Raw genomic sequence first — 23,470 nt, 5'->3', positions numbered from 1 at the left:
TTAGCGTAGGCTATCTATATAATAGCCTCGATCTACTAACGCTATTCTTTTAGTCAGGTGAGGATCGTATAGCCTATCGTGGGCAACGCCGTAGATAAGGCTTTCGTCTAACTAACTAGGACTATAGGGAAATAAACTATCGAAACCGACTATAACAGACTAATTAAACGAGGAGCGATAGACTAATATAGGACTTAAGCGAGTTAAGCGATATAAATAATAGGGAATAACGGAATAATGGTTAAAATAAAGCAGGCGAATATAGCTAATAATACTAAGCTAACCGCTATAGACTTAAGGCTATTTTAACTGCCTTAAAGCTACAGGATCTATCGGAATAGCTTCGTTTATTAGAATGCCGGGCTTATAACTATTAGCACACAAAATAAGGTACGTAAAAGATATATATATGTATTAATGAAGAGTAAAAGATACTCTGCGGAAATATCTAACTATAAAGTAAAAGGAGCGGAAATTAATATGGATATATCGGTCGGAAGTACCCTATCCGTCTACAGAAATAGCGCAAGTCACACCCCGACAAGGTGGCTGTAGGCATCTGACAGGTTCGAAGGTATTAGCGGATTCGGTTTGATGAATTTGTGACCATCCATTACCTTTTTGGCGCCTTGTGGTCTGCCGAAATCTTCCTGCCGCCCTCTCTGCTTTTCCTCTCAATCCATCGCATATAACTAACCCCTTCCCCCGTCCATGTCGTGAAGGCTTGGACGATCGGAAGTTACATCGGACCACGGAATACGGGAGATCTGATAAGAGAGAAGCTGAGAGGGTCAGTGGATTTGCTGACCAATCCTGTGGGGACTCGGTGTATCAACACACCGTATGGAGAAACATGTATAAAGTTCATAAATACTGTGCACTCCCCGCAATACGTCAAGGTGTACGGCGTACGAATACGGAATACAAAACAACATCTCGGCCTTCGCTTTACGCGCAAGAGTTTCCCCGGGATTGGCGACGATAACCCATTTCCGTACAAGTCCCTGTAATCCCCAGGCTCTCACTTCAATTCTCCTTCTTTAGAATACCTTACTCTTCGTAGTACGAACAAGCATCGACTACTCCATCTCGTCCCTAACAACAACATCAACCCCGAACCCTGTCACCATGTTATCCAAAGTGATTAGCCCTGCGAGACTCATCACCAGGAGGTCACATGTCGTGCCAGGTACGGGGTTACGGGCAGGGTGGCTGCGAGTTACCACTGAGCTTGAGTCTTGCTGATATTCCCATATACTCCCATCAGACCAGTTGCTCGTATCGGAGCTTTTCTTCGAGGTGCCCCTCGACCACGCAAACCGCAGTGCAGGAAACCTCCAACTTTTTGGCAGGAGTGTCACCAAACATGAGCGGCCCATCGTTCCCCTGAAGGGGCCAGACGCCACCAAGGCCGAACAGAAGCCCTGGCTGGTCTATTTAGAAGGCGGTCCAGGCTTTGGGAACAAGGAGCCACAAGAGAGCCCCATCACGCGCATGGCCCTCAGCCGGGGCTATCAAGTTCTGTTCCTCGACTACCGGGGCGTCGGTTCAAGCACGCCCGTGTCCGCCGCCACGCTGCGTACCGTTGGCAACCCGTCGGCCCAGGCTACCTACCTGAGCCGGTTCCGCCAAGACTCCATCGTCCGAGATCTCGAGGCCGTCCGGGCTTGCCTCACGCACGACTACCCGGAGGAGAAGAAGAAGTGGTCCATCTTCGGCCAGTCCTTTGGCGGTTTCGTCTCGCTGACTTACCTCTCCTTCTTCCCGGAAGGGCTCCGCGAGGTCTTCCTGACGGGCGGTCTCGCCCCTGTCGGCAAGGCGCCCGAGCAGGTCTACGAGGCGACCTTTCGGAAGGTCGTGGAACGTAACCGGGCCTACTATGCCAAGTTCCCCGAGGATGTTAAAAATGTTCGCCGCATAGCGCGATTCATTCAACAGCAAGAAGGGGGCCGTGTGGCCCTCCCCGGAGGCGGCTTCCTTACTGTCCCACGGCTGCTGACCCTTGGTCTCGCTTTCGGCTCCCACGGCGGTCTAGATATGGTGCATGCACTTATCCTCAAGATGACAACGGACCTCGAGCAATTTGGCTTCCTCGACCGGCCTGTTCTCACCGCTCTCGGGCAGTTCAATCCCTTTGACACCCACATCATCTACGCCATTCTCCATGAAGCCATCTACTGCCATCAACCAGGTATCGCCTCCAACTGGGCAGCATTCCGTGTCGGAAAGGAGCTTGAGTCTTTTGCCTGGCTAGACCAGATGCCCAACCTCAGCCCGTCGTCCGATAATGATGATGATCCGCCGCTTCACTTCTCCGGCGAGATGGTATTCCCCCTCCATTTCGAGACCTACCCGGAACTTATTCCTCTCAAAGATGCCGCCGACATCCTCGCGTCGTCCGCAGACTGGCCGGCCCTCTACGACGAAGACCAGCTCGGGCGCAATGAAGTGCCCGTCTACGCGGCCAGTTTCATTGACGACATGTATGTCGACTACGGGCTTGCGAGAGAAACCGCTGCCCTTATCCGGGGCTGTAAGGTGTTCGAAACCAATATGATGTATCATAACGCCCTGCGGGCCCAGACGAACGAGGTGATGGGCCGACTCTTTCAGCTGCGAGACGGTTCCATCGACTGAGTGATTCTCCGGGGTAGGGTTGTCCGTGCTCTCTCTCTCTCTCCTTAGCGGTTATAAAAACTCCCAAGACGAAGCAGTGGGTAGATATATATCACCTAGGAAGCGGGATCATAAGGTGGTCTTTGAACTGTTTCTGAGTTGCCTTGAGGACCACCATCTTCTAGGCCGAGTGAAACAGGGAATTCTACCCATGCACTCAAATACGTAGAGCCGGAGGGTAGGCTCCGAGGAGAGCAAATGGTCACCACGCGATTCTCCAGTTTCTCCGTGGTCACCACGTACACGTAGTTCTCTGAGCCTTGGCGCAACACCTTCAACGTCCCCTGTGCCGCGATCTGCACCCCAGGTTTATTTTTCCCGCCTCGACTACCGAACCAGACCCGATGCGATGCCGGGTTGCGAGCCCCAGATAATACCACTCCTATGCGTGATTGGCGCGCGAGATGTTCTTGATCCCCTCTCCCTGAAGAGTGACCTACACGTACACTACTGCCTATTGTGCATCCCCGGTGTAATGACTACTGAGATGCGATATATGCGAAGCGACAGGTCTTGGGTCGAGGCATTGGTGGTGAAGACTCGGCAGCAGCGAAACTTACACATACTCATCCGTGCAAATGTTGGCTCTCGGAATGCGCGGCACCCTTTTGCAAGGCAACTGACTATTTTGTCGAGGAAGAGGAAAACGTTTGTCTTCGTCCGCCCCAAAACTAAAACATGCTTGGGTTGTCTCCACCAATAATGTCTGCATCAACACCAGACGATCCCTTTCCTTTCGTGGAAATATCCCCTCCCTTCTTGCTTTGAACATATCCGGGTGCTGGTGGCAGGGATATGAAGATGGGGGAGCAGTTTTCGTTCAAAGCTTCCCCAGATCGAGGGAACCGAGGGGAAGGGGACGGGTCCTTGTTTCTGCATATAAGATTCGAAGATCCCGCCATGCTGATCCGACCCTTGTGAAAGATTGATCGTCCTATTCCAACACCGCCGCAGTCGATTTTGTCTCTTTTACCTGCCCCATCCCCTCAAGATGCTTCCAATTCCCAGGCTCGCCCTAGCGGCTCTTCTCGTTGCCCTCCCGGCGTCTCTGGCTTGCCTGGGCCACGAAGGCGGCGTCCCCGTCGCCACAGGGCACCACTCCAACCCGCAGGTAATCGAAGTCGCTGCGGGACAAGTCTTCGATGGCGGTTGGGCGCGGTACGACCGCGGTCCGGGTGCCTGCAACGAGCAGGCCGAAGGTGACTGGCGAGACGCGGTCTTCTATCTCCGCCGCGGCGCTACCCTGCGGAACGTCGTCATCGGGGCCAACCAGGCCGAAGGCGTCCACTGCGACGGCCCCTGCACTCTCGAGTTTGTCTGGTTCGAGGATGTCTGCGAGGATGCCATCTCTGTGGTATGTCGTATAAACTACTGAACAGGACGGGCCGGGGCATTACTGATCATATCGCGAATGACAACAGAAGAATGACAGGGATGGCGATCATACGTGGATTATCGGAGGAGGCGCGTACCATGCCGACGACAAGATCATCCAGCACAACGGCTGCGGCACTGTGAATGTGAGTTTCCAAGCACTGGTCTGGAGCCCAAAGTATGAAGGGTTGCGGTGCTAGCTGACTGGTTATTCTGTTCAGATCATCAATTTCTACGCGGAAGACTACGGAAAGGTCTACCGCTCGTGCGGCAACGTATTACCCCCCTTTGCTTCTCCCCTCTCCCCTCTCCCCTTTCCCCCCTTCACCTTTGGCCCATCCACATTTTCTTCTCTGAACAATTTCTTTGACCGGATCGTGCTAAAATTGGGTCCGCACCATTCTACAGTGCAGCTCGCAGTGCAAGCGCAACGTCTATGTCGAAGGTGTCACGGCCTGGAACGGCGGCGAGGTCGTTGCTATCAACGAGGCATTTGGCGACACTGCGACGCTTGTCAATGTCTGTACCGATGCCAGTCAGGCATGCTGGATCTACGATGGCTGTGCGGGTGGCTGCTCTCCTCAGAAGGTCCGCCCCTGCTGAAGAGGCGGGACTCCTGGATGTCGGTTCGGGGTGTAAGTGAGCGGCTCTCTCGTGCTTACCTCGAAACGGGTCAAATGAGTCCACTGCAATGGTTTAACTGGAAATACAGCAGCGGTTTGTCGTGTATACCTATACTTCAGTGGTGTCTACCTTATGCGGCGCAAGGCGAACGAATGTTCATGACCAGGATTATAGCAGCACTTCGCTCCCTCAAGGCCAACGTCCTGAAGCTCGATGGGACCGTATTTCCTATCTTGCGACTTGGAAGCAGCCGAAAGGCAGCACACATTTGTGAACCATATCACCGGAAACGCAAGTTTACATAGCATGGACATGCCGCGCCCCGTGGTGCGTAAAAAGGGTGATGGATAGATACATGAAGTCCCGAGATCTCCACTGGTCAAGTCACAATGGTGGTCTGTGTCGGCATACGTTGTCGGTAATTCGGCTCGAAAGATCGAACGAAGCAAAAATATACAACTTGACTGTGCCGCGTGATGTTTCCGAAAAGTCTTATTTATGGTGTATTCCGAATTAAGGTAGGTACCTTACTTGGTCGCATCTCCATGGACCACACAGGAGAAGATCGATCCAATCGATAACGAGTATCCATCGATAAGGTACACGTGTAAAGAGGAAATGGTGGGGTACTGACGAAATACGTCATTGGGTTTGGTGCAAAACATTCACCGCTTTCGATATATAGACCGATAACGAGAAGGCGGCAGAATAATTTCTCATATGACTAACCGCGCATTTCAGTCATGAAATAAATTCACAAGGGCCGACGTCCTCAACTGCGAGATTGAGTCGTCCAGCGTCTCAGGGGCTCCCGTCCGAGAAAACCGAAAAACCCATACCCCATCTGCCGGAACAAGAGCGATAACGACAGACACTATGCCCAAAAAACCGGTCATTGGACTTCTCGGGGGTGGTCAGCTCGGCCGCATGCTTTGCGAAGCCGCTGGCCCCCTCGGCATCGAAATTGTGATTCTCGACGAGGCCAATTGTCCCGCCAAACAGGTCAACCAGAACGCAAAGCACGTTACCGGCTCATTCAAGGACCCAGAAAAAATCCGGGAGCTCGCCGCCCGATGTGACGTCCTCACCATCGAGATCGAGCACGTCAATACCGACATCCTCGAGGAGATCGCTACCAAGGGCGTCACCACGGGTCCCGGTACCGTCAAGAAGATCCCCGTCCATCCTTCTTGGGAGACCATTCGCCTCATCCAAGACAAGTTCTTGCAGAAGGAGCACTTCTCACAGGCTGGACTGCCCGTTGCCCCACAGATGGCTATCGAGTCTAGGCCCTCCATGCTGGACGCCTTGCGGGAGTCCTACGAGCGCTTCGGCTTCCCGTTCATGCTCAAGGCCCGCAAAGGGTCCTATGACGGCAGGGGCAACTTTAAAGTGAGCGGAGTGCAGGACTTTGAGGAGGCAGTGAACGTCATGGGCAAATTGCCCTTGTATGCCGAGAAGTGGGTGCCCTTCGTCAAGGAGTTGGCCGTTGTCGTCGTCAGGACCGAAGACGACGAGGGACGGCTGCGCGACATATATACATACCCAACTGTAGAGACCATCCACGAGGATAGTGTCTGCACCAAGGTTTACTACCCTCCACGGAAGGTCCCTGCAGATGTTTGCGAGAAGGCGAGAGGTGTGGCCGCTGGTGTTGTCAAGACTCTCAAGGGCAGAGGCGTCTTTGCCGTGGAGATGTTCCTCCTGGAAGATGGTATGTGGCCACCCTTTTTCAAAAATTCACCACGGATGAATAATATGTAAAAGTCGTCGTCGTCGTCGTCGTCCCCTACTTACCATCTGCTTGTAGCAAGCATCGAGGTAAACGAGGTCGCACCTCGAATACACAACTCGGGCCACTACACCATTGAGGCTGTCCCCTATATGTCTCAGTTTAAAGCCCAGCTTTGCTCCATCCTCGACATTCTCCCCCGCTCCCTCAAACTCCAGCCTCGAGTCTCCAGCGCCATCATGCTGAACATCCTCGGCGGCGCACGCGAGGATTCTCACGAAGCCCTCGCTGACCTGTCCGCGTCGCTCTACGACGACCAGATGGACATTTTCCTGCACCAGTATGGCAAGACGTCGAAACCTGGCCGGAAAATTGGCCATATCACCGCCACCGCCTACGCTCCCGATACCGATCTCGAGCAACTCGTGGCACCCCTCGTCCAGGAGGTGGACCACATCCGCCAAGGCCGTCTCGATGCCGCATCCGCTCAGCTACGGCCAAGCGATACGCCAGCAGCTGCCCCCTCGTCCTCCTCTTCCTCGTCCTCCTCGTCCTCGTCATCCTCCCGCGACCCCTCCGCGCCCCTAGTGGTAGTGACCATGGGATCCGACTCCGACCTCCCCGTCCTCAAGGGCGCATTCGAGATCCTCGAGCGCTTCCGCGTCCCCTACGACTTCACCATCACCTCCGCCCACCGGACACCACACCGCATGGTCGAACTGGGCCAGTCGGCCGCCCGCCGCGGCGTCCGCGTGCTCATCGCCGCGGCCGGCGGCGCCGCTCACCTCCCCGGCATGCTGGCATCCGAGACCACCGTGCCGGTCATCGGTGTCCCCGTCAAGGCGACCCACCTCGACGGCCACGACAGCTTGCTGAGCATTGTGCAGATGCCGCGCGGATGCCCCGTCGCCACCGTCGGTATCAACAATTCGACCAACGCTGCCCTGCTCGCGGTCAAGATCTTGGGCGCGACGGACCCCGCCTACAGGGACGCCATGGCTGCCTACATGAAGGGCATGGGCGAGGAGGTGGAGGGTAAGGCGGCTAGACTTCAGGAGATTGGCTGGAAGGCGTACCTAGAGAAGAAGTGATAGACTAGGCGGACCTAACTCCCTTGTTGTGAAGCAGTGCCCCATGGGCATATGGCATTGGAGACAGGGTACATGATGATATGATACCAATATGAGGTGGGGGGGTGTATGGGGGAAAGGGGTTCTAAAAGCATGGGAGGGATGATTTTCTTGTCTTTTAGATTTTGAAGCAGCATGGTCATTTAAGAGAGAAATGTCGGTCTAAAGTATTCCACAAAGGTTCTATTACAAACCCATCTGTTGCTTTAATCGACGTTGGACCGTAGATATATTATGGGCTGCAGGCCCCTCCCGCGATCACAGTATGATTTATATATACCGGGAACGCCTCTGGACCCATGTCCCCCGTCTCAAGAGCCCAGCGAGAGATGGATGGTCAATGTCGCAGATATCGTGACCCCTGGTAAACAATGTTTGTCCGAGCCAATTCCCTCCCAATAAAATAGAACCACATGAACCTATATGTCTGATCTATTCTTCTAAATCCTGTTGCATTTGGAGTTCTACAGAGTATCAGCTGTGCCTTTATTTTCCCGGGAAGCGAGATGTCGAACTTACGCCAGATCCTGTTCGCCGAATTGGAGATGACTTGGGCTTTGGCAAGAAGCTTGTCCTCGTACTTGATGCTCTCCTGAGCCTTGATGCGCACCTTGCTTGGCTGGGCCTGTGAGAATATTGAGTCTCCAAGAATCTCCTCATAGCATAGAACAGTGGACCGAGCATACTTGCATCAGAATGGGTATTAGTTCTTTGGGGTCCGCGTTGGCGACAGCGGCCACGCTTCGGAACCCATTCTCCCAGAATACACGTCTAGTTGGCCAAGGTCAGAGGCAAGGGGGCAAGGCATCGACCGCTACCGGAAATGGCGACTTACGCTGTCCTGCTCTTGATGAACGTAATCTTCGCTAGATCTAACAAATCTGCCCTCGCACCCGCTCTGAGCCGGTCTGAGAAATGATCCAATGCGGCGGCCATGATCCTGAAAAAGGAGAATCAGTTACTCCAAAAGTTGTACCGGCGAGGACCATCGTTTCGGGATCCTTACCCCCAGCCCATTTGCTCACAGAACTTGATCATGCCGGCTCCGAACCCATGGCATGTTTGAGAAAGCGTTTGGACCGTCCCCCGAGGAACGTCGTACTTGCGGGCGACAACGTGAATCGGCATCTCGTTGCATAGGTCACGTAGCTGGAGAGCAAGATAGAATCGACGGTACACCCGCATCACCTGCTCTTCCTCCGGTGTCGATTCCTTCGGGGCGCCGCCGTGGACCCTGAAACGCCCAGGTCAACGTGAGAAAAAAAGAAACAAAAAACCCCTCCCGACCGGCCCTCCCGTTGGGTTAGAAGGGCACATACATCCGGTTTATTACGGCTCGTTTAATGCCCAGGAAGCCAATGACCCGGTGCCCACTATCGTCAAGCGCCTCCATTTCGTTCCGGAATACCCTCCAGTTGACGTTGATACCGAAATCTTGGACGGGCGTGAACATATACAAGAGATGCATATCCCCATCCATGACGAAGCCTCGTAAGGCCCGTTCGAGCTCTTGGTGAATGAAGATACCGTCGTCCGGGTCAAGGGCAGATGCCACAATAGCTTTGCCTAGCTGAGTCGCCGAGTAATTATCGGCAGAATCCCTGGTGACGAAGCCCAGCGTTAAAAGATTGTCCAAGCTGGTTTCAATGCACGCCCGAACCAGGCCGAGGTCTCCTGATGCAGCCAACAGAGTCTTTGCGGCATATTCGTCTATGGTATCTCGACTGGTGGCTAGTCGAATAGCAATGACTTCGAGTAGTGCCCTGGCCCGAATATGTTAAGGAGAAGTCATTTTCAAAACACCAAAACCGAGAAGCAGTATTACCTTTGGATACGTTGCTTGTCTGTATTCAGACAACTTGAAATCTGAGGAAGATCCGCATGCATAAGATCCACAACTTGCTCGAGATCGTTTTTACGACAGCAGAGAAACGTCTCGCCAATTTCGTCTTTTCCTTTTCGTCCAGCTCGTCCGCGCATTTGTCGAAGCATCGAAGGTCCGACGAAATCACGCCCCATGCGGGCGTTGTGCAGGATCACCCTTCGAGCAGGCCTGAGAGAGAAAAAAACGAAAAAGAAAATGAGCAACTGGAAGATTCCTCTTGCAGAGGGATGACCTACAGGTTGATACCCGCAGCAAGGCTGCATGTGGCTACGCAGACCTTTAGTACGCCGTTGTCGTATGCTGTCGCGATGAGCTCGCGTTCTTCCGTCGTGAGTCCAGCCTATGGAGAGTTAGAGGTGTCAAGGGATCGGAATGGGTCAAGAGAAGACGAACATCTGCACCAAACTTAGTATAGGTCGTACACGGGGAAGGCCTCTCAATACTCACGATGAAACGCGACCCCAGAGGGGATAGTTTCTTCAAGAACGGGATCCAGACCCGTAGAGAGACTGCGTAGCTCCACCAGGAGATCAACCCGCTTGTCCACGAGGCCCGCATCTATTTCATCTGGCTGGGGCATAACTCTGGCTATCAGCCTGGCGTCGGATTCACAACCTCCACGACTGCCCGCAAAGACGAGCACGCCATAGCCTGCCCTAGCCGTCTCGTTCGCAAGTGCAACAACGGCATTCAGCACAGGATCCTTCAATTCCCGGTGAGTGGAGGACTCGATACGTTTGATGGCGTTCATGTGCTGAGTGGCATCGAGGGCCGCGTTGAGTTTACTGACGGTTTTTAAGAGGTCGCTCGTCGTCGCGGCCGGATACACATGGCTCTCGTACACGAGATGCTCCTCGATCGGAACCGGTTTGTATCGCGTCTCGTACGAGTGGGCACCAAGCCAACTGGAGAGCAGTTTGATAATCTGGGCAGGAAATTGCCAGTTCAGCAACGGACACCAGGCACAAAGGCGAATCGGGCGGTACGAACAGAAAGAGTTGCGCTCATGCCGACAATCTGGATTCTCTGGGGAAGAGTAAGCAGCTTCGTGGCCATGAGTTCCATTAGATAGCCTCGATGGTCGTCATCTATCATATGCAGCTCATCAAGAACTACGATTTTAAGATCCTTGACGGAATAGTCATCAATGGCCGTGTTTAATAGAGAGTTTGCCTTTATCGTACGTTGTCAGCCTTGGAAGCGCGGTCAACAATAGAGGCAACCGAGGGATTTCTTGCCTTTTCTATTGTGCAAACTCCAACGTCAAAGTCGGCCCAGGTTGCTTTAACTTTGCCGCCGCCAAAGAAGCCAACGACGCGAACCGTGTTATCATCGGCTCGCCGTCTCCACACCCGCTTATTGTCATCGTCATCGGCGGAATCCACGCATTTGGTCAGTCCAGCCGCGAGGTTCCGCAGCCAGCGAACCTTCTCCTGGACAAGGGCAACATAAGGCAGAACGAGAATTGCTTTGGCCCCCTTCTCCTCGAGAACTCTCTTCAACATGAGAACTGACGACTTCTCAGCACGATACTCAAGGCTAGGGCTAGGAGGATATGGTATTGGACTCTGGACTCACCATCGGCGACCAGGGACTTCCCGCCACCGGTGGGAGCACTGTAGACGAGATTCTTTTCTCCGGTCAGTAGACCGGGTGCCAGCAGGCAAGATTTCTGCCATGGATAGATGCTCTTAATGCCAAGGCTAGCCAAGTTCTCAACCAGGGGCCCAGAGAGAGCATACGTTGGATGGCTGAGAGAGAGAAAAGGGTCTATCGTGCTGGTGGGAGTCGATTGAATCGCCTTCCTTTGAGAGTATTCAGACGGGTGGTTGTCTAGAGCGGCCCCATGACTCGTAACCGAGCTGGCAGTGAGACGCGGCAGGCCGCTTGGAAGGCTGGCAGATCGCGTCACGGCGGGGACTGAGGGTCGAGAAAACAGGGGGGGCTCCTCGGTGGAATAGGCACGCTTCTGGCCAGCGAGAGAGGTGGTTGAATAGCTCTCTCGCTGCTCATAAACCGCCTGGACCGACGTCTTATGCCAAACGCCATTGATGCCGGCCATAGCAAGAGACTTGGGAGTGGGGAAGTTGACGTTGCCAACGCCAGATGATTGCAGGCGCTCGGCTCCGGCAGGTCATGGGGGTGTGTCGAACTAGGTAGCAAGCGTACAAGATGTGTGCAAATATAAAGAAAGGTCCCGGCATTGTGTGACTGTCAAAGCAAGTCGAAGCCGGACGGAAGTGGGCTGCATGCCTACCTTATTAGGCAAGGTAATTTGGGTGAAATGCAAGGGACGCAACGAACCGCGTCAAGGCAACGGCTTAGTGGATCATGAGAGACGCGAGATCATGTGATTATCTTGACTTCCTTCCACTCTGGACGATGATTGGCGGTGGCTGTGGGGCTGGGCTCGAGCGTAGGCGGGAGCACTAAGGTCCCTAGCCACTAAAGAAAAGCCGGCATTTACCCACGAAGAATCGTGAACCTCGGGGCAGCGACACGAGGTTGGCGTGTAGCGGAACAAGATTAGTGGGGCCGAAGTAAGGATGGGTAGACCCATATATTTCTCGCAGATGACGGGCGGTCATGCTGCGTGGTCTCCGAACGATTGGTGATGGGCGACGGACGAATCCCGGTTGATCGTTGGCTTATTAGTAATGGTGGTGAAAACGACACCTCTGCCGTGTCCCTTTGGTTGTCTCTGATCGCTCTCCATTCTCTGCCCGGTGGATAAGGCGATAATAGGTAGGCTTTATTGATCTTACTTTTCGATGAGAACATTTGATATCAGGCATTTAACGGATGTAAGCCGGTTCGGTTTTTTTATGTGTGTGAATAGAGAGATGACTGTACGTGTGTAGTCCATCTAAAGCCACCCCTCCTGTCAACTTAGTGATGATATCAAAAAGCAACGACGAAGACATGCGACAAAACGACACCAACTTTTTTTTTGTAAACAAAAAAAACACCGAACAGCAAATTGGTTGCTGCAAAAGTGAAGAGATGGCGTCTCCTCACGATGAATCCTTCCATGGTCTATCGTCTCTTCATCCGACATATTCGAAATAGAGAGTGGTCACCCTCAATCCCGGCGCCTCGCGAAGTGGTTATCCCAGTCCATCAATATGAATTCCAGCAGTCATATCCTAAAGAGACTGGCAATGATTTCGTTTTGGCCGCAAGCATGGAGAATTCCCCCATACGCTCGGCTAGCTCTGATGTTATAACCACATGTTGAAGAATCGACTTGATACCGACTTGCGACCATTTAAGCCGATGAAAAGAAGCAACTTCACAACCCTGGAACGTCGTATTCCACTCACAAAAGTTACTCGAATTTTGTCATGAAGAAGCCTGTCTTCTTTTGGGGCCATTTCACCCATCATTACAGATATGACGGTATGAGTCTGGCGCGGGAACGAGTGAGCATGGTCAGCGGTTTTTTCTTTAATTAGTCATCAACACGCACCGTTCTTCCTTAGCCCAATCCCCCAGCCACTTGTGATAAGCTTGGAATATTGTCACCAAATGTGGTGGCAAACCCCTGGACGATGTAGTGTACAGAGATATATCCGTAATGTTCGCGATCTTTTCGTGATGGACGATGGACGATGCCCTTTTTAGTCACTCGATTGTCCTTTGTACTTGATACTCCGTCATAGCCCAGGGCTCTTTTAGGGTCATTATTCGTAATTCCGAGCAGACGAAGATTATCTGTCAGACGCCAGCACCAAGACCCACCTACGCACATGATTGTTTTCGGAACCCATCCACGACTTTAACGGCGCATTAACATCCCAAAGCCCTCTGTGTGAGAAGGCAAGGAAAACGATACAAAAGCAATTAATATCTCGTCTCTTCATCATTGATCATCGGCCCAGTAGAATCTGTTGTGTCGCATCATCAGCGGCGATAATTGAGACTTGGATTTTCTCGAAGAAATAATCTCGGGGAATATGTCTGGCTAGAAGCGGAGACAAGACCATGTACGGTATACATATGTACCAGATATCCTGACTGGCGCTAGATATGCGGTAATGAGGTCCGGATGTGCATTGGTGTTCGATCGCTGCAGACATAGCCCTAAATTTCTGGTGTGTAAATGGGGCGAACCTGAAAGGATGTTTTGCCTTGTATTGGAAGTGAAGTCTAGCTTACGATGAGGAGAACGTTCAACCTTACCAAAGGTTGCTTCTAACCCCGAACGATTATACGAGAACGAGGGCTTTGAGGAGACGTCTTGAAGAGGTGATGTTTGAGGGGCCAAAGGGAGACGGGGAGACCCGCAGGAAGCAAGGGTTTTGGACCAAAACAAGGTAGGCCGTGTGAAAATTTTGGGTTGACGCTAAATCATTAACAGTAAGTGGACGGGTATAAGGGAGAAGGAGGCCAAGAATCCGAACGCATTTTGAGCCCTCCCGTGACTGATCATGCCCAAAGTGATACGGAACTACCCTACGGATACTATTTACCTATGTTGTACTGTGCAGCCTTGCACTGGAGAAGGGGCCCGCGGTCTTAATGGGCGGGGGGACTGAACGGATCGAAGCGCTGAGGTTACGCCCAGGTCGTCTGGGCGGATACGATCAAACTTCTGTTTATCGGCCCAGTGCGGACACTACCGATGCAAGATCCATGGGAGCATTCCAGAGAGAATCCAGAGAGAATATAACGTCAACTTCGTCTAGCCAGACTAATAAGCCTAACCCAGACGAGCTACGGTGTTTTTTTAATCCCCTACCACGGAATACGAAGCTTACGGATATTCGAGGAACAAACGAGAGTGTACAGAGGTAGTCAGTTGGGCGGAGATTGATGGGGCAACGACCCATCCAATCCGACGTGTAATTTTGTACCGTGGTGATGTAGTGTACCTTACGTTGTATGTACGAAGTAGGTACCGATGTATGGGGCAAGAAACACGTTTCGGCGGCTTTGTTACTCGGTAGACCAGGGTGCGACAAACCGAGGGGAGGGATTCTTTGGGCCCAGGGAATGGATATGACGGCTGCTGTTGGGGGTTTGGTGGCAGAGAACGCCGGGAAAGCCTCCTTATTAGTGCCGCGACGTTAGTGCTACCTGCATTACCCGCCCAACGCGTAAGAGAAGGGATTCCGACTCGGTCACCCGCGACCGGTAATAATAGGCATCAGGAGGAGCAACAACGACAAGTGAGAGAGAAATAGATCGAAAAGGGGAGAAGAGGAAAACGGGGAGATAGGGAGAATAGTAAGCAAGAGGTCAAGCATGATAGGAAAGCAAAATAAAGCGAGAGGCATTGCCGGCACGGCACAGATACAATTGTGCGAATTGCAGAGTACCTTAGTTACAAGATAAAGCAGCCCCCGAAAGTATATCAGGTTCGGGGGCGACGAACATCCACCACATGGTCGGTAACAAAGCGTATCCGCAGTTCGAGCCGACGAAGAGATGACGCGGGAAATCCCCTACTATCCCTCTCCAGCCGTCACGGTCACCCATAGACTCGACATATGTCTAGGCCCTTCCGGAGTACCTGTGACATGAAATGGGGACAGCTGTAGTGTCATGGTTTCCCCGTTCCTCCTCTTGCCGTCAACTAAGGTATATCGCATTAATGTTCCTCTGGGCAGTGAAATAATAATGAGGCCGTATATATATGTATGTACCTGCATGAAAGGCGGAAAGAAATGAAAAGGAGCCAGGGAACGTTTCTTTTACGGAGTTGCGAAAGAGAATTCGGCACACGCGGACAGGAGAGGAGGATGCAATGCAAAGAATCTGGAAATTATAGACGACGTACAACAACAGAATGAGGCGAATGGTAGAGAGAAAAAGCTTGACAAAGTCGAGTACAAGAATACAATGTCCTCGACAACCTTCAAGATTGAGGTATTGTTGGAATTTGGAGGCCAGAACCCTCTGGTTGAAGGAAGGACGAAGAGGTGAGGTGAAAGTGAAGGCATGTGTGTGTGAGAGTACTATCTGGGGGAGCGAATGATGAGCCATGGGCGGGTACTGAGATACTCGGTGGGTCCGGTAGCATCGGTATCATGCCGACCCTGGTCAGGTCTTCAATACCTCTGGACATGTCAGGCCTGCGCAGATAAGTTCGAAATACCATGTACTGACACTTTTCCTGCAACTGATCGGTACCTGCTGCGGCCCCATCAGCACCAAAACAGAGGGCCTACCGGACGCCTCCCACCCCCAGTCTGGGACGGGGCACCTTTAGTGGGAAGGGACCTTCGACGTTTCCCTTCCCTTGCCTAGGAGTCGGCCCCATCCCGTCTTCTTCTCTGAACTTCTTCCTCTTTTCCTCCTTCATATCTTCCGAACCTCACCGTCACACTCTCCGGGCCTCATGCTGGGTAGCATCCCAAGGGTTTTTATCCCCCGGCTCAACCAAATTCTCTCCATTCACTTCAGGGTCAACCCGGCCCCTTCGCCCTTCATTACCCTTTTCCCACCCCTGCCCATCTCCTGGCCTACGTTGCCATCATTCTTTACCTACTTACCCTACGCTCGGATTTTCTGGGCTCAGCTCGTCTTGTATCACCGACACGCTCAGAGCCGATTCACCATCATCCCCCTTCCTACTCTTATATCAGCCCATAGCCTTTATTGCCGAGAATCGGTTCACAAGGCTTCCTTCCCCATGGGCCTTGCTTTGTAGTTGGTGGACTTTCACAACTCGCTTAGCGGGCACAACCGTGAATCGTGCCTGCCATTCACCCAAGTACTCATCTTGAACTACCGGCCCTCTCGCATCTCATTATTTGCGGGAAGGGCCCCGATTAGTTTTCACCAAGACCACGCGCGGCAAGACGCGGTTCTCACTTTGGTGCCATGGCTCAGAAGACGGCCAGTGCAACCCCTTCGGGGGAGCAGTCGTCAAGCACGACTCCCTCCACCGCAGACCTTCCGGATACTGCCGCACCATCCCAACCAGGCATCATTTCTCGCGCAACGGCGTCCATATCGACGACGGGTGACCGAGCCAGTTTGAATGAGTCTGATCAGACACGGGCGCAGGCCGCGTCTCAACCGATGTCCAAATCCACCTCAACTGGGTCTGACCCCTCGGGAAAGGATGCCGCTGCGGAGACGGCCTCACCATATGGCACCCGGTCGCGGTACCGTACCGGTTCGTCTCGTCCAAATTACGCCGAAGACAAAGATATCGACGTAGACATGTACGATTTTATTCCTGAGAAAAAGGAACTCGAGTCTAAAAAGTCGTCTCGCCACGCCAAGGAGTCTGCAACCTCGGCGCAGGAACACCCACGATCGAATGGGTCTTCGCGTAAGACCACTTCTGCTGACGACGTGAAGACTCATGCTCTCGGCCACAGCTCGAAGGACGCGACGGTCGCGAATGCTTCTGGTGCGTCCCAAAATGCGGCCCATTCCGGTAACGCAGCGCCATCCAAAAAACGCAAGGCGGCTGCACAGGCATCGTCGACATCCGCTTCACAGTCACAGTCACAGTCACAGTCACAGACACCCGCGCCGCCAGCCGCGACAGGCGGAGGAAGCTCACGACGATCTGCGCCGACGACATCTCAAAATTCCAGCGGCTATACCTATCCGGGCACGAATATGCTGAGTTTTTCCAATCCTCGACTCCAGGGTGGTGCCTTGGTGGCTGATGACGGCACTTCCCTCAAGCCAAACGGTAAGACGGCACCCACTCACTCGCTCTCATCATACCTTGGCACCTCCCCAATGCCAACCACTCGAAACCATCAACTTTTTCCTTATATTATCTACCACCATCAATGCATAGGCGTCTGTTCCCGGGCCTTTGAAAGAGTAGCGATGCTGACAGACATCTTAGACAATGTATATCTGGTGTGTGAGCCTCCTGGTGAGCCTTACTACCTGGGCCGCATCATGGAATTCCTGCATGTTCAAAACGACCAGAGTAAACCGATTGATGCCATTCGGATCAATTGGTTTTATCGACCCAAAGACATCGGCAAGAAAGTCAACGACACTCGGCTCGTTTTTGCAACCATGCATTCCGACATTAGTCCGTTGACGTCGTTGCGCGGCAAATGCCTAATCAAGCACAAGGCCGAAATTCCCAAGATGAATGAATACCGGAGAACGCCGGACTGCTTCTGGTACGAGAAACTGTACGATCGCTACATCCAGAAAAACTACGACTTGATCCCCACGTCGCAGATCGTCAATGTTCCCGAAAAAGTCAAAAAAGTGCTCGACGAGCGCTGGAAGTTCATTATTGTGGAGCAGGGTCGTGGCAAGGAATTCACTAGCGCCGTGAAGTTGTGCAAGCGTTGTAGTGGGTACTGCGCCAGGTACGTGGTCTCATTTCTCTACCTTAGGTGGTGCCGGGGGTCCCGTGTCATGCGTTGTCCCAAGGGGGGGTAGTAGCACAGTGCGGAAACTAACAAGCAATCGTCATCAGCAACGACTCGGTGGATTGCGCTGTCTGCAAGAACACTTATCACATGAACTGTGTAAGGCCACCCTTGCTAAAGAAGCCTTCGCGAGGCTTCGCGTGGTCATGCGCGGCGTGTAGCCGTGCGCAGGAGCGGAAGCTGGAGGCTCGACACACCCCTAACATGGTGGAGCCCTCCGCCGACGCCGACGAGGAGGAGCTGTACGATGAGGAGGAGGAGGACTTGCAGGGCGTCGACACGGCGCGGACCAGCCCGGCCAATGCGGACGACGACGACGACTCTCATCGGACCGGAACGGCCGAGCAGATTTACCAAGCTAGCCTCTGGCCCTGGCGTTATCTAGGCATGCATTGCAAGCCCGAGGACGCGTTGGATTACGACGACCGGATCTATCCTCGTGCGAGCACTCGGGTAGGACCTCGCCATCAGGCTACCGTGCTTCCCTGGCCGGGTCGGCCGGTGGAGTACATGAAGCCGTTGGAGTACAAAAAGAGCGGGAAAAAGGACTCCAAGATGTCGAAGGAAGCGCACGCCGCCTACGAGGCCGAAAAGGCCCGACGCGAAAAGCTACCGAAATGGTTCCAGGACGAGCCACCTGGCTATGTGGCCCGAGGCAAGGACTGCGACAGCGACGACCCTGACGCCACAGCAACTCTGCTTTGGAAACCGCCATCGGGGGCGGACAATGGCCAGGAGGAAGAGGTCAGGTTCGATCAGTACATGAGTAAAGCGAAGAAAATGGCGTCCCAGCTCGGCTTGAGCCCTGTTTCGACTAACCTGCAGGACGTCGCGCTTGAGACGTACTTCCACTGTGGCTACTCGGCAGATCGTGCACTGGAGGTTCTATCCGAGACGGAAAAGGCCGCGTTCAAAGAGCCCGAGTTGACGCCGGCCGAGCAGAAGAAATTCGAGGAGGCCGTCACAAAATACGGATCCGAGCTTCAGTTGGTCACCAGACATGTCAAGACTGTGCCGTACGGGGCAATCGCTCGGTACTACTACATTTGGAAGAAGACCAAACAGGGCAGGCATATTTGGGGCAATTTTCAGAACCGCAAGGGCAAAAAGGAGGCTAAGAAAGCTGAGGCAGCTGCGAATAAGCTGCAAGACGACATCGCCGATGATGGGGACGATTCAGCCTTTGACGCGGAGAAAGCTGCCCAGAAGAAGAAGAGCTTCATCTGCAAGTTCTGCGGTTCCAAATCTTCCCGTCAATGGAGGAGGGCGCCAAATGCGTCGAACGCCCTGGTCACCGAGAATGGCGGCAGGAGCAATCAGAAAGATAAGAACGACCAGTACATCCAGGCCTTGTGTCGTCGTTGCGCCGAGCTCTGGCGACGTTATGCCATTCAATGGGAAGATTTGGAGGAGGTGGCCAAGAAACTGGCGCAGTCTGGCAACCGAGCCTGGAAGCGGAAGCAGGACGAGGAGCTTCTCAAGGAACTGGTCGCGGCAAATGAGCTCCTTATGGCCTACGGCACGCCCGAGCCGTCCAACCAGCCGACTCCACCTTCCACCTCGGACAACGGCGCAACCTCAGGAGAGCCACCCCGAAAGAAGCTCAAGGGTCTTCCCGCCGAGAAGGAACTGGACCTTGCCGCGTCAGACTCGGGCACTACTTCTGCCCCTCAGACTAAGAAGAAGGAGAAGGTCGTCGAAAAACCAGCCCCGCCGCCGGTGCCAGAAATCCCGAAACCAAAGACCATGCCCTGCGCCATCTGCGACCAGCTAGAGCCACTGGGCGATCAGCACCTGTCTTGCAAGGAGTGCAGGCTGACAGTCCACCGCAAATGTTACGGAGTTGTTGACAACCGGGTCTCTGGGAAATGGAGTTGCGATATGTGTATGAACGATAAGAACCCACAAGTCTCCATTGTAAGTTTCCCGATTCTCGTCTTTTCCTCATGGATGCGTTGCTGACCCCCCCACCCCTACGCAGCATTACAAATGTGTATTGTGTCCCGTGGAGTACACCGAACACGATTTCGTCGAAGCTCCGAAAGTATCTTCTCATAAGAAGAAGTCAGAGAAGGAGAAGGAGCGCGAGCGGCTGGAGCGTGAACAGGCCCATAAAGCGGCCGAATACTACAGGAAGAAGCAAGAGGAACTAAACCGTCCGGTCAACCCCCGGGAGCCCCTCAAGCGCACGGCAGACAACAATTGGGTACATGTCACGTGCGCCGTGTGGACGCCGGAGGTCAAGTTTGGGACTGCGAAGGCACTCAGCCCTTCGGAAGGGATCCCTTCGATTCCCCGCGTGAGATACGACGAAGTCTGCAAAGCCTGTGGTCACAAGGGTGGGGCGTGCGTGTCTTGTCACCATTGTAAAGCTTCGGGTAAGTCTGTGCGAGTGTGTGTGCGCGTGTTTGGAAAAGAAGACTGACAGAGCGATTTCGTTTTTAGTGCATGTTGAGTGCGCTCGACAGCACGGGTATCTGCTAGGGTTTGACATAACACCCATCAAGGGATCTCGACGAGAGCAACACAGCATTGTCACCATCAAGGGCGAAACCGGCGCCATGTCCGCTGCCATCTGGTGCAAAGAGCATGTGCCTACGAAGACGATCGTCCACCGGATGCACGATATTGTGAGCGACGACGGACACAACGCCTTGCAGCTTTACGTCCGAAGTTGTAAGCAGGCCGACCTTACGTTGACAGGCACTGTCAGGAAGGCAAATCTCATCGCGAACGCCACTAAGATGGCAAGTGCACCGATCACGACCGGAGCTCGACGTGCATCTACGACAAATTTGGCGCCGGCGACCCATGGTTCATCAAATGGAGGCCATAGCGAGTCGACGACGACTCGGGACCTTTCTCGGGTCTGCATAACCTGCGGCATTGATACAACGCCGAGATGGTATCGGATAGATGAGTCGGACGAACGCGACCTGGCGAACGGGCATTACGGCACGGAGGCGCAGAAATTCATCGAACAAAGGAAGTTCCAGTGTCACAAGTGTCGCAAAGCAGGACGAAAACCCAATCCACATCCTCCTCCTAGAGAACCATCGCCTCCTCCGAAGGAGCCACTTCCGGTACCGCCTCCGCTGCCACTTGCCCAAACGCCGCTCGCCGCCCCACTCTCGCTGAGGAGTCCGCCTCCCCTTGTTCCCTCTGAACCGAGGCGGCCGAGCACGTCATACCCATGGGGTGGGCCTGTTATCCCTCCTCCTTCTCACGCCCCTCCCCCTCCCCAACACGCCTCCCCTCCAGGAGGGCCTCCCCCGGTGATGGCGGCTGCGCCGCCTATTCAGGTGCCGGGACCGCCTCCGACGCACAGTCACCATCCCGCTCCTGGAACCGGCATGCCGTACGGCGCTCCTCCAGGCCCTAGATACCCCGATTGGCACGGCCAGCCGCATCCGCAACTTGGGTCACCTCCTGTGAGGCAGGTCAATGGCGTGGGCCAAGCGGGAGGAGCCTTGGGTAACTTGTCAGCTCTGCGGCCACCGCCATTATCTATGGCCCCTGTCCCTCCACTGCCGCCTGCTATCCCCAATGGACACCATGGACCAGCAATGCAGAACGGGCTCCCACCGTCACCGCATCGAGTTGATGGGCACCCACCTCCTATGCCCCACCCTTCGCCTTTTGGCCACCCGTACCATCACAATCTTCCTCCGTCGCATGGCATGCCCAACGGTTGCTTGCCGAACGGAGGACCACTACCGCCACCGCCGCCATCACGTGGTCCGGACTCATTCCCACAGAACCTCCTGGCGCAGAGGACGTCATTTGCGGCACCTCACGGTAGCCCCCCGGCGCCAGCTCCGAGAGACGGGCCGTTGGCAAGAGAAGCCCGCGAACCGAGCGGGCCTCTCAGCACACCCAATATTAGACCAAGCGTTCCTCCCAGACCAGCTGGGGCTAGCACAAGCCCTTCGCTCCGCAACTTATTGTCTTGAGCATCTTAGGACCACCCACTCGGAGAAGTTTCAGAGGCAGCAGTTTTGGCGTTATCTTGGTGTTTGTGTGGTTTCTTGTAGTCATAAGATGAGCTTTTGAGATTATGGTGCATGGATGATGGGGTTATACGTGTTTCTTCTTGTTCTTTGCATTTCCGCATACCTTTAGTATGTTGTCGGGTGTTACAAAAAGTATCGGGGCGGAATAGATGGAGAGGAGTCGATTTGATTATTCGGTGGTTAAAGGTTTCATCACAGCAGTTGAGGGACCATTGTGGGGTGGAAACTTAGGGAGCTTTACTTTTAGCGGCAAACGAGGGAGGTCGGGTTCAGAGTCCTATGCGAGAGGTCCTGTCCGCTTTGGCGGAGCGCAGCTTGGAGCACAACAGCAGCTAGACGAGAGCTCAACGGGTTCCCGTGTACGATTAACTACGGACTAATTAGTATCAGTGGGCGATTTGTTGATTTAACAGATGGTTAACACCCCTTGGCTATTCGCATATTGTATCGTTGGTTCGTTTCATTGTATCATGAAAATCGAAGAGTGGTTTAGCTATGAATAGGATGGACGATCGCACGCCGAATCGCTCGTCCCGGTATAAAATAGTAGGAGTATGCCTCCTAATAAAGACGCGGCGCTCATAATCAGATCCGTATCACCTCTACAGACCGGCAATCCTGAAATAGCACCTTGCCTTGCTCCGCCTCCACAACAGCAGAGCCTAAGCCAAGCCAATAGAAACCCAACAGCATCCGTGCTTATACAACGTACGAAGCGATTACCTTACCTAATTTAAGTTAGTGAGCCCAAAGTACTTCGTACTTTCGTACTGGGTACGCTTCCCTCTTCCGAGCCTCCTCGCAGCTCTTCTCCGTTTCCCCCCATATGAATACTGTTACTGGTTAGTCACCACGGATACATGGTAAGTACTCTATACCCCGTACACACAATACACACACCGCCCCTTTTATCCAATTTCGTTTTGGGTTTGTGTTTCGTATTTCGCGGGGCTGCCAGGGTCTCCCTCCACACTTTCACACACTCTCTCTACCAGGCTTGTTCTCATTAATCTAATTAATCAAGAAGCCTTGTTCGGGAAGCACAAAGCACAAGAAGAGACAGCGAGTGTGCGATTGACCTGTCATTAGCGCCCTGAAGAGGAGTGAGTAACCGGTAGCACACATCACTACCAGCTGCCGACATAATAAAGCTTCAGGCACGGGAGGGACACTGCAGAACCTACGGTATACCTACCTATACTAGAGTGCTACACTGTAGTGTTACAGCGCTCCAGTGCTCCAGTGCTCTAGTGCTCTAGTGCTCTAGTGCTCTAGTGCTCTAGTGCTCTAGTGCTCTAGTGCTCTAGTGCTCTAGTACTCTAGTGTGTGCTACTCCGTACACAGATTCCCTGGCCATCCAATCAGTGTCGTACAACAAAACCAATATCCGGTATTATCGTTCGCCTGGCGTTAATCGTCGTTCGTCTCTACCTTATCGAGTCCACTAACTGATACGTACTCCTCAAAACAGACCAGAGCAATTCACAGAAGTCCCGCCCAGCATTCGGCATTTCGAACAAACCCTCTCAACCTTACTCCATACCCCCCCGACCAACCACCCGCCCGACTACACGGCTAGTTGCAGGCCCAAAAGCTATTCTGACATCGACACGAGCATCGAGCAGCGAATATCGAATCTCCTCCCTCCTCCTCCTCCTCCTCCTCCTCCT

The 23,470-nt window shown here is 53.5% G+C and overlaps 6 protein-coding genes across 6 annotated transcripts; 4 read left to right on the top strand and 2 right to left on the bottom strand.

Annotated features, from left to right (window-relative positions):
* The first annotated feature begins 924 nt into the window (after window positions 1–924).
* SODALDRAFT_334380 (alpha/beta-hydrolase) lies at window positions 925–2,961 on the top strand. The gene is made up of 2 exons (XM_028612194.1): window positions 925–1,189; window positions 1,268–2,961. The coding sequence occupies exons 1-2, from the start codon at window positions 1,129–1,131 to the stop codon at window positions 2,635–2,637; spliced, it is 1,431 nt and encodes a 476-aa protein (XP_028465097.1). The 5' UTR covers window positions 925–1,128; the 3' UTR covers window positions 2,638–2,961.
* On the bottom strand, window positions 2,733–3,578 carry SODALDRAFT_360988 (hypothetical protein; the record flags this gene model as incomplete). Its single annotated transcript, XM_028614327.1, has 4 exons — window positions 2,733–2,972; window positions 3,013–3,058; window positions 3,128–3,215; window positions 3,374–3,578. 4 exons carry the CDS (start codon window positions 3,576–3,578, stop codon window positions 2,733–2,735), a joined length of 579 nt encoding a protein of 192 aa, XP_028465096.1.
* On the top strand, window positions 3,438–4,839 carry SODALDRAFT_334379 (putative pectate lyase F). Its single transcript, XM_028612193.1, has 5 exons — window positions 3,438–4,030; window positions 4,098–4,196; window positions 4,272–4,325; window positions 4,459–4,685; window positions 4,763–4,839. The coding sequence occupies exons 1-4, from the start codon at window positions 3,668–3,670 to the stop codon at window positions 4,651–4,653; spliced, it is 711 nt and encodes a 236-aa protein (XP_028465095.1). The 5' UTR covers window positions 3,438–3,667; the 3' UTR covers window positions 4,654–4,685; window positions 4,763–4,839.
* Window positions 4,840–5,421: 582 nt separating this feature from the next.
* SODALDRAFT_334377 (phosphoribosylaminoimidazole carboxylase) lies at window positions 5,422–7,707 on the top strand. Its single transcript, XM_028612192.1, has 2 exons — window positions 5,422–6,388; window positions 6,485–7,707. The coding sequence occupies exons 1-2, from the start codon at window positions 5,551–5,553 to the stop codon at window positions 7,495–7,497; spliced, it is 1,851 nt and encodes a 616-aa protein (XP_028465094.1). The 5' UTR covers window positions 5,422–5,550; the 3' UTR covers window positions 7,498–7,707.
* On the bottom strand, window positions 7,688–11,657 carry SODALDRAFT_334376 (P-loop containing nucleoside triphosphate hydrolase protein). The gene is made up of 12 exons (XM_028612191.1): window positions 11,000–11,657; window positions 10,660–10,931; window positions 10,412–10,594; window positions 9,869–10,346; window positions 9,658–9,763; window positions 9,362–9,589; window positions 8,856–9,299; window positions 8,543–8,770; window positions 8,372–8,476; window positions 8,223–8,307; window positions 8,056–8,161; window positions 7,688–8,000 (listed from the first exon to the last, which is right to left on the bottom strand). The coding sequence occupies exons 1-12, from the start codon at window positions 11,481–11,483 to the stop codon at window positions 7,969–7,971; spliced, it is 2,751 nt and encodes a 916-aa protein (XP_028465093.1). The 5' UTR covers window positions 11,484–11,657; the 3' UTR covers window positions 7,688–7,968.
* Window positions 11,658–16,249: 4,592 nt separating this feature from the next.
* Window positions 16,250–21,740, top strand: SODALDRAFT_279487 (hypothetical protein; the record flags this gene model as incomplete). Its single annotated transcript, XM_028608173.1, has 5 exons — window positions 16,250–17,078; window positions 17,241–17,724; window positions 17,835–19,704; window positions 19,769–20,165; window positions 20,233–21,740. The coding sequence occupies 5 exons, from the start codon at window positions 16,250–16,252 to the stop codon at window positions 21,738–21,740; spliced, it is 5,088 nt and encodes a 1,695-aa protein (XP_028465092.1).
* Between the last annotated feature and the right edge of the window lie 1,730 nt (window positions 21,741–23,470).

This window comes from Sodiomyces alkalinus (assembly GCF_003711515.1).
Source record: "Sodiomyces alkalinus F11 unplaced genomic scaffold SODALscaffold_7, whole genome shotgun sequence".
NCBI lineage: Eukaryota > Fungi > Ascomycota > Sordariomycetes > Glomerellales > Plectosphaerellaceae > Sodiomyces > Sodiomyces alkalinus.
The sequence above is the reverse complement of the archived record's forward strand: the minus strand, read 5'-3'. Positions and strand labels throughout refer to the sequence as shown.

Coding starts and splice junctions, on each gene's coding strand:
- SODALDRAFT_334376 (XM_028612191.1), bottom strand. CDS start 11,483: ATGGCCGGCATCAATGGCGTTTGGCATAAGACGTCGGTCCAGGCGGTT. Junction 10,595..10,659: donor GAGTTTGCACAATAGAAAAG/GCAAGAAATCCC, acceptor CGTACGATAAAG/GCAAACTCTCTATTAAACAC. Junction 8,001..8,055: donor TTCGGCGAACAGGATCTGGC/GTAAGTTCGACA, acceptor GATACTCTGTAG/AACTCCAAATGCAACAGGAT.
- SODALDRAFT_334379 (XM_028612193.1), top strand. CDS start 3,668: ATGCTTCCAATTCCCAGGCTCGCCCTAGCGGCTCTTCTCGTTGCCCTC. Junction 4,031..4,097: donor GCGAGGATGCCATCTCTGTG/GTATGTCGTATA, acceptor GAATGACAACAG/AAGAATGACAGGGATGGCGA. Junction 4,326..4,458: donor TCTACCGCTCGTGCGGCAAC/GTATTACCCCCC, acceptor ACCATTCTACAG/TGCAGCTCGCAGTGCAAGCG.
- SODALDRAFT_334380 (XM_028612194.1), top strand. CDS start 1,129: ATGTTATCCAAAGTGATTAGCCCTGCGAGACTCATCACCAGGAGGTCA. Junction 1,190..1,267: donor GAGGTCACATGTCGTGCCAG/GTACGGGGTTAC, acceptor TACTCCCATCAG/ACCAGTTGCTCGTATCGGAG.
- SODALDRAFT_334377 (XM_028612192.1), top strand. CDS start 5,551: ATGCCCAAAAAACCGGTCATTGGACTTCTCGGGGGTGGTCAGCTCGGC. Junction 6,389..6,484: donor GATGTTCCTCCTGGAAGATG/GTATGTGGCCAC, acceptor ATCTGCTTGTAG/CAAGCATCGAGGTAAACGAG.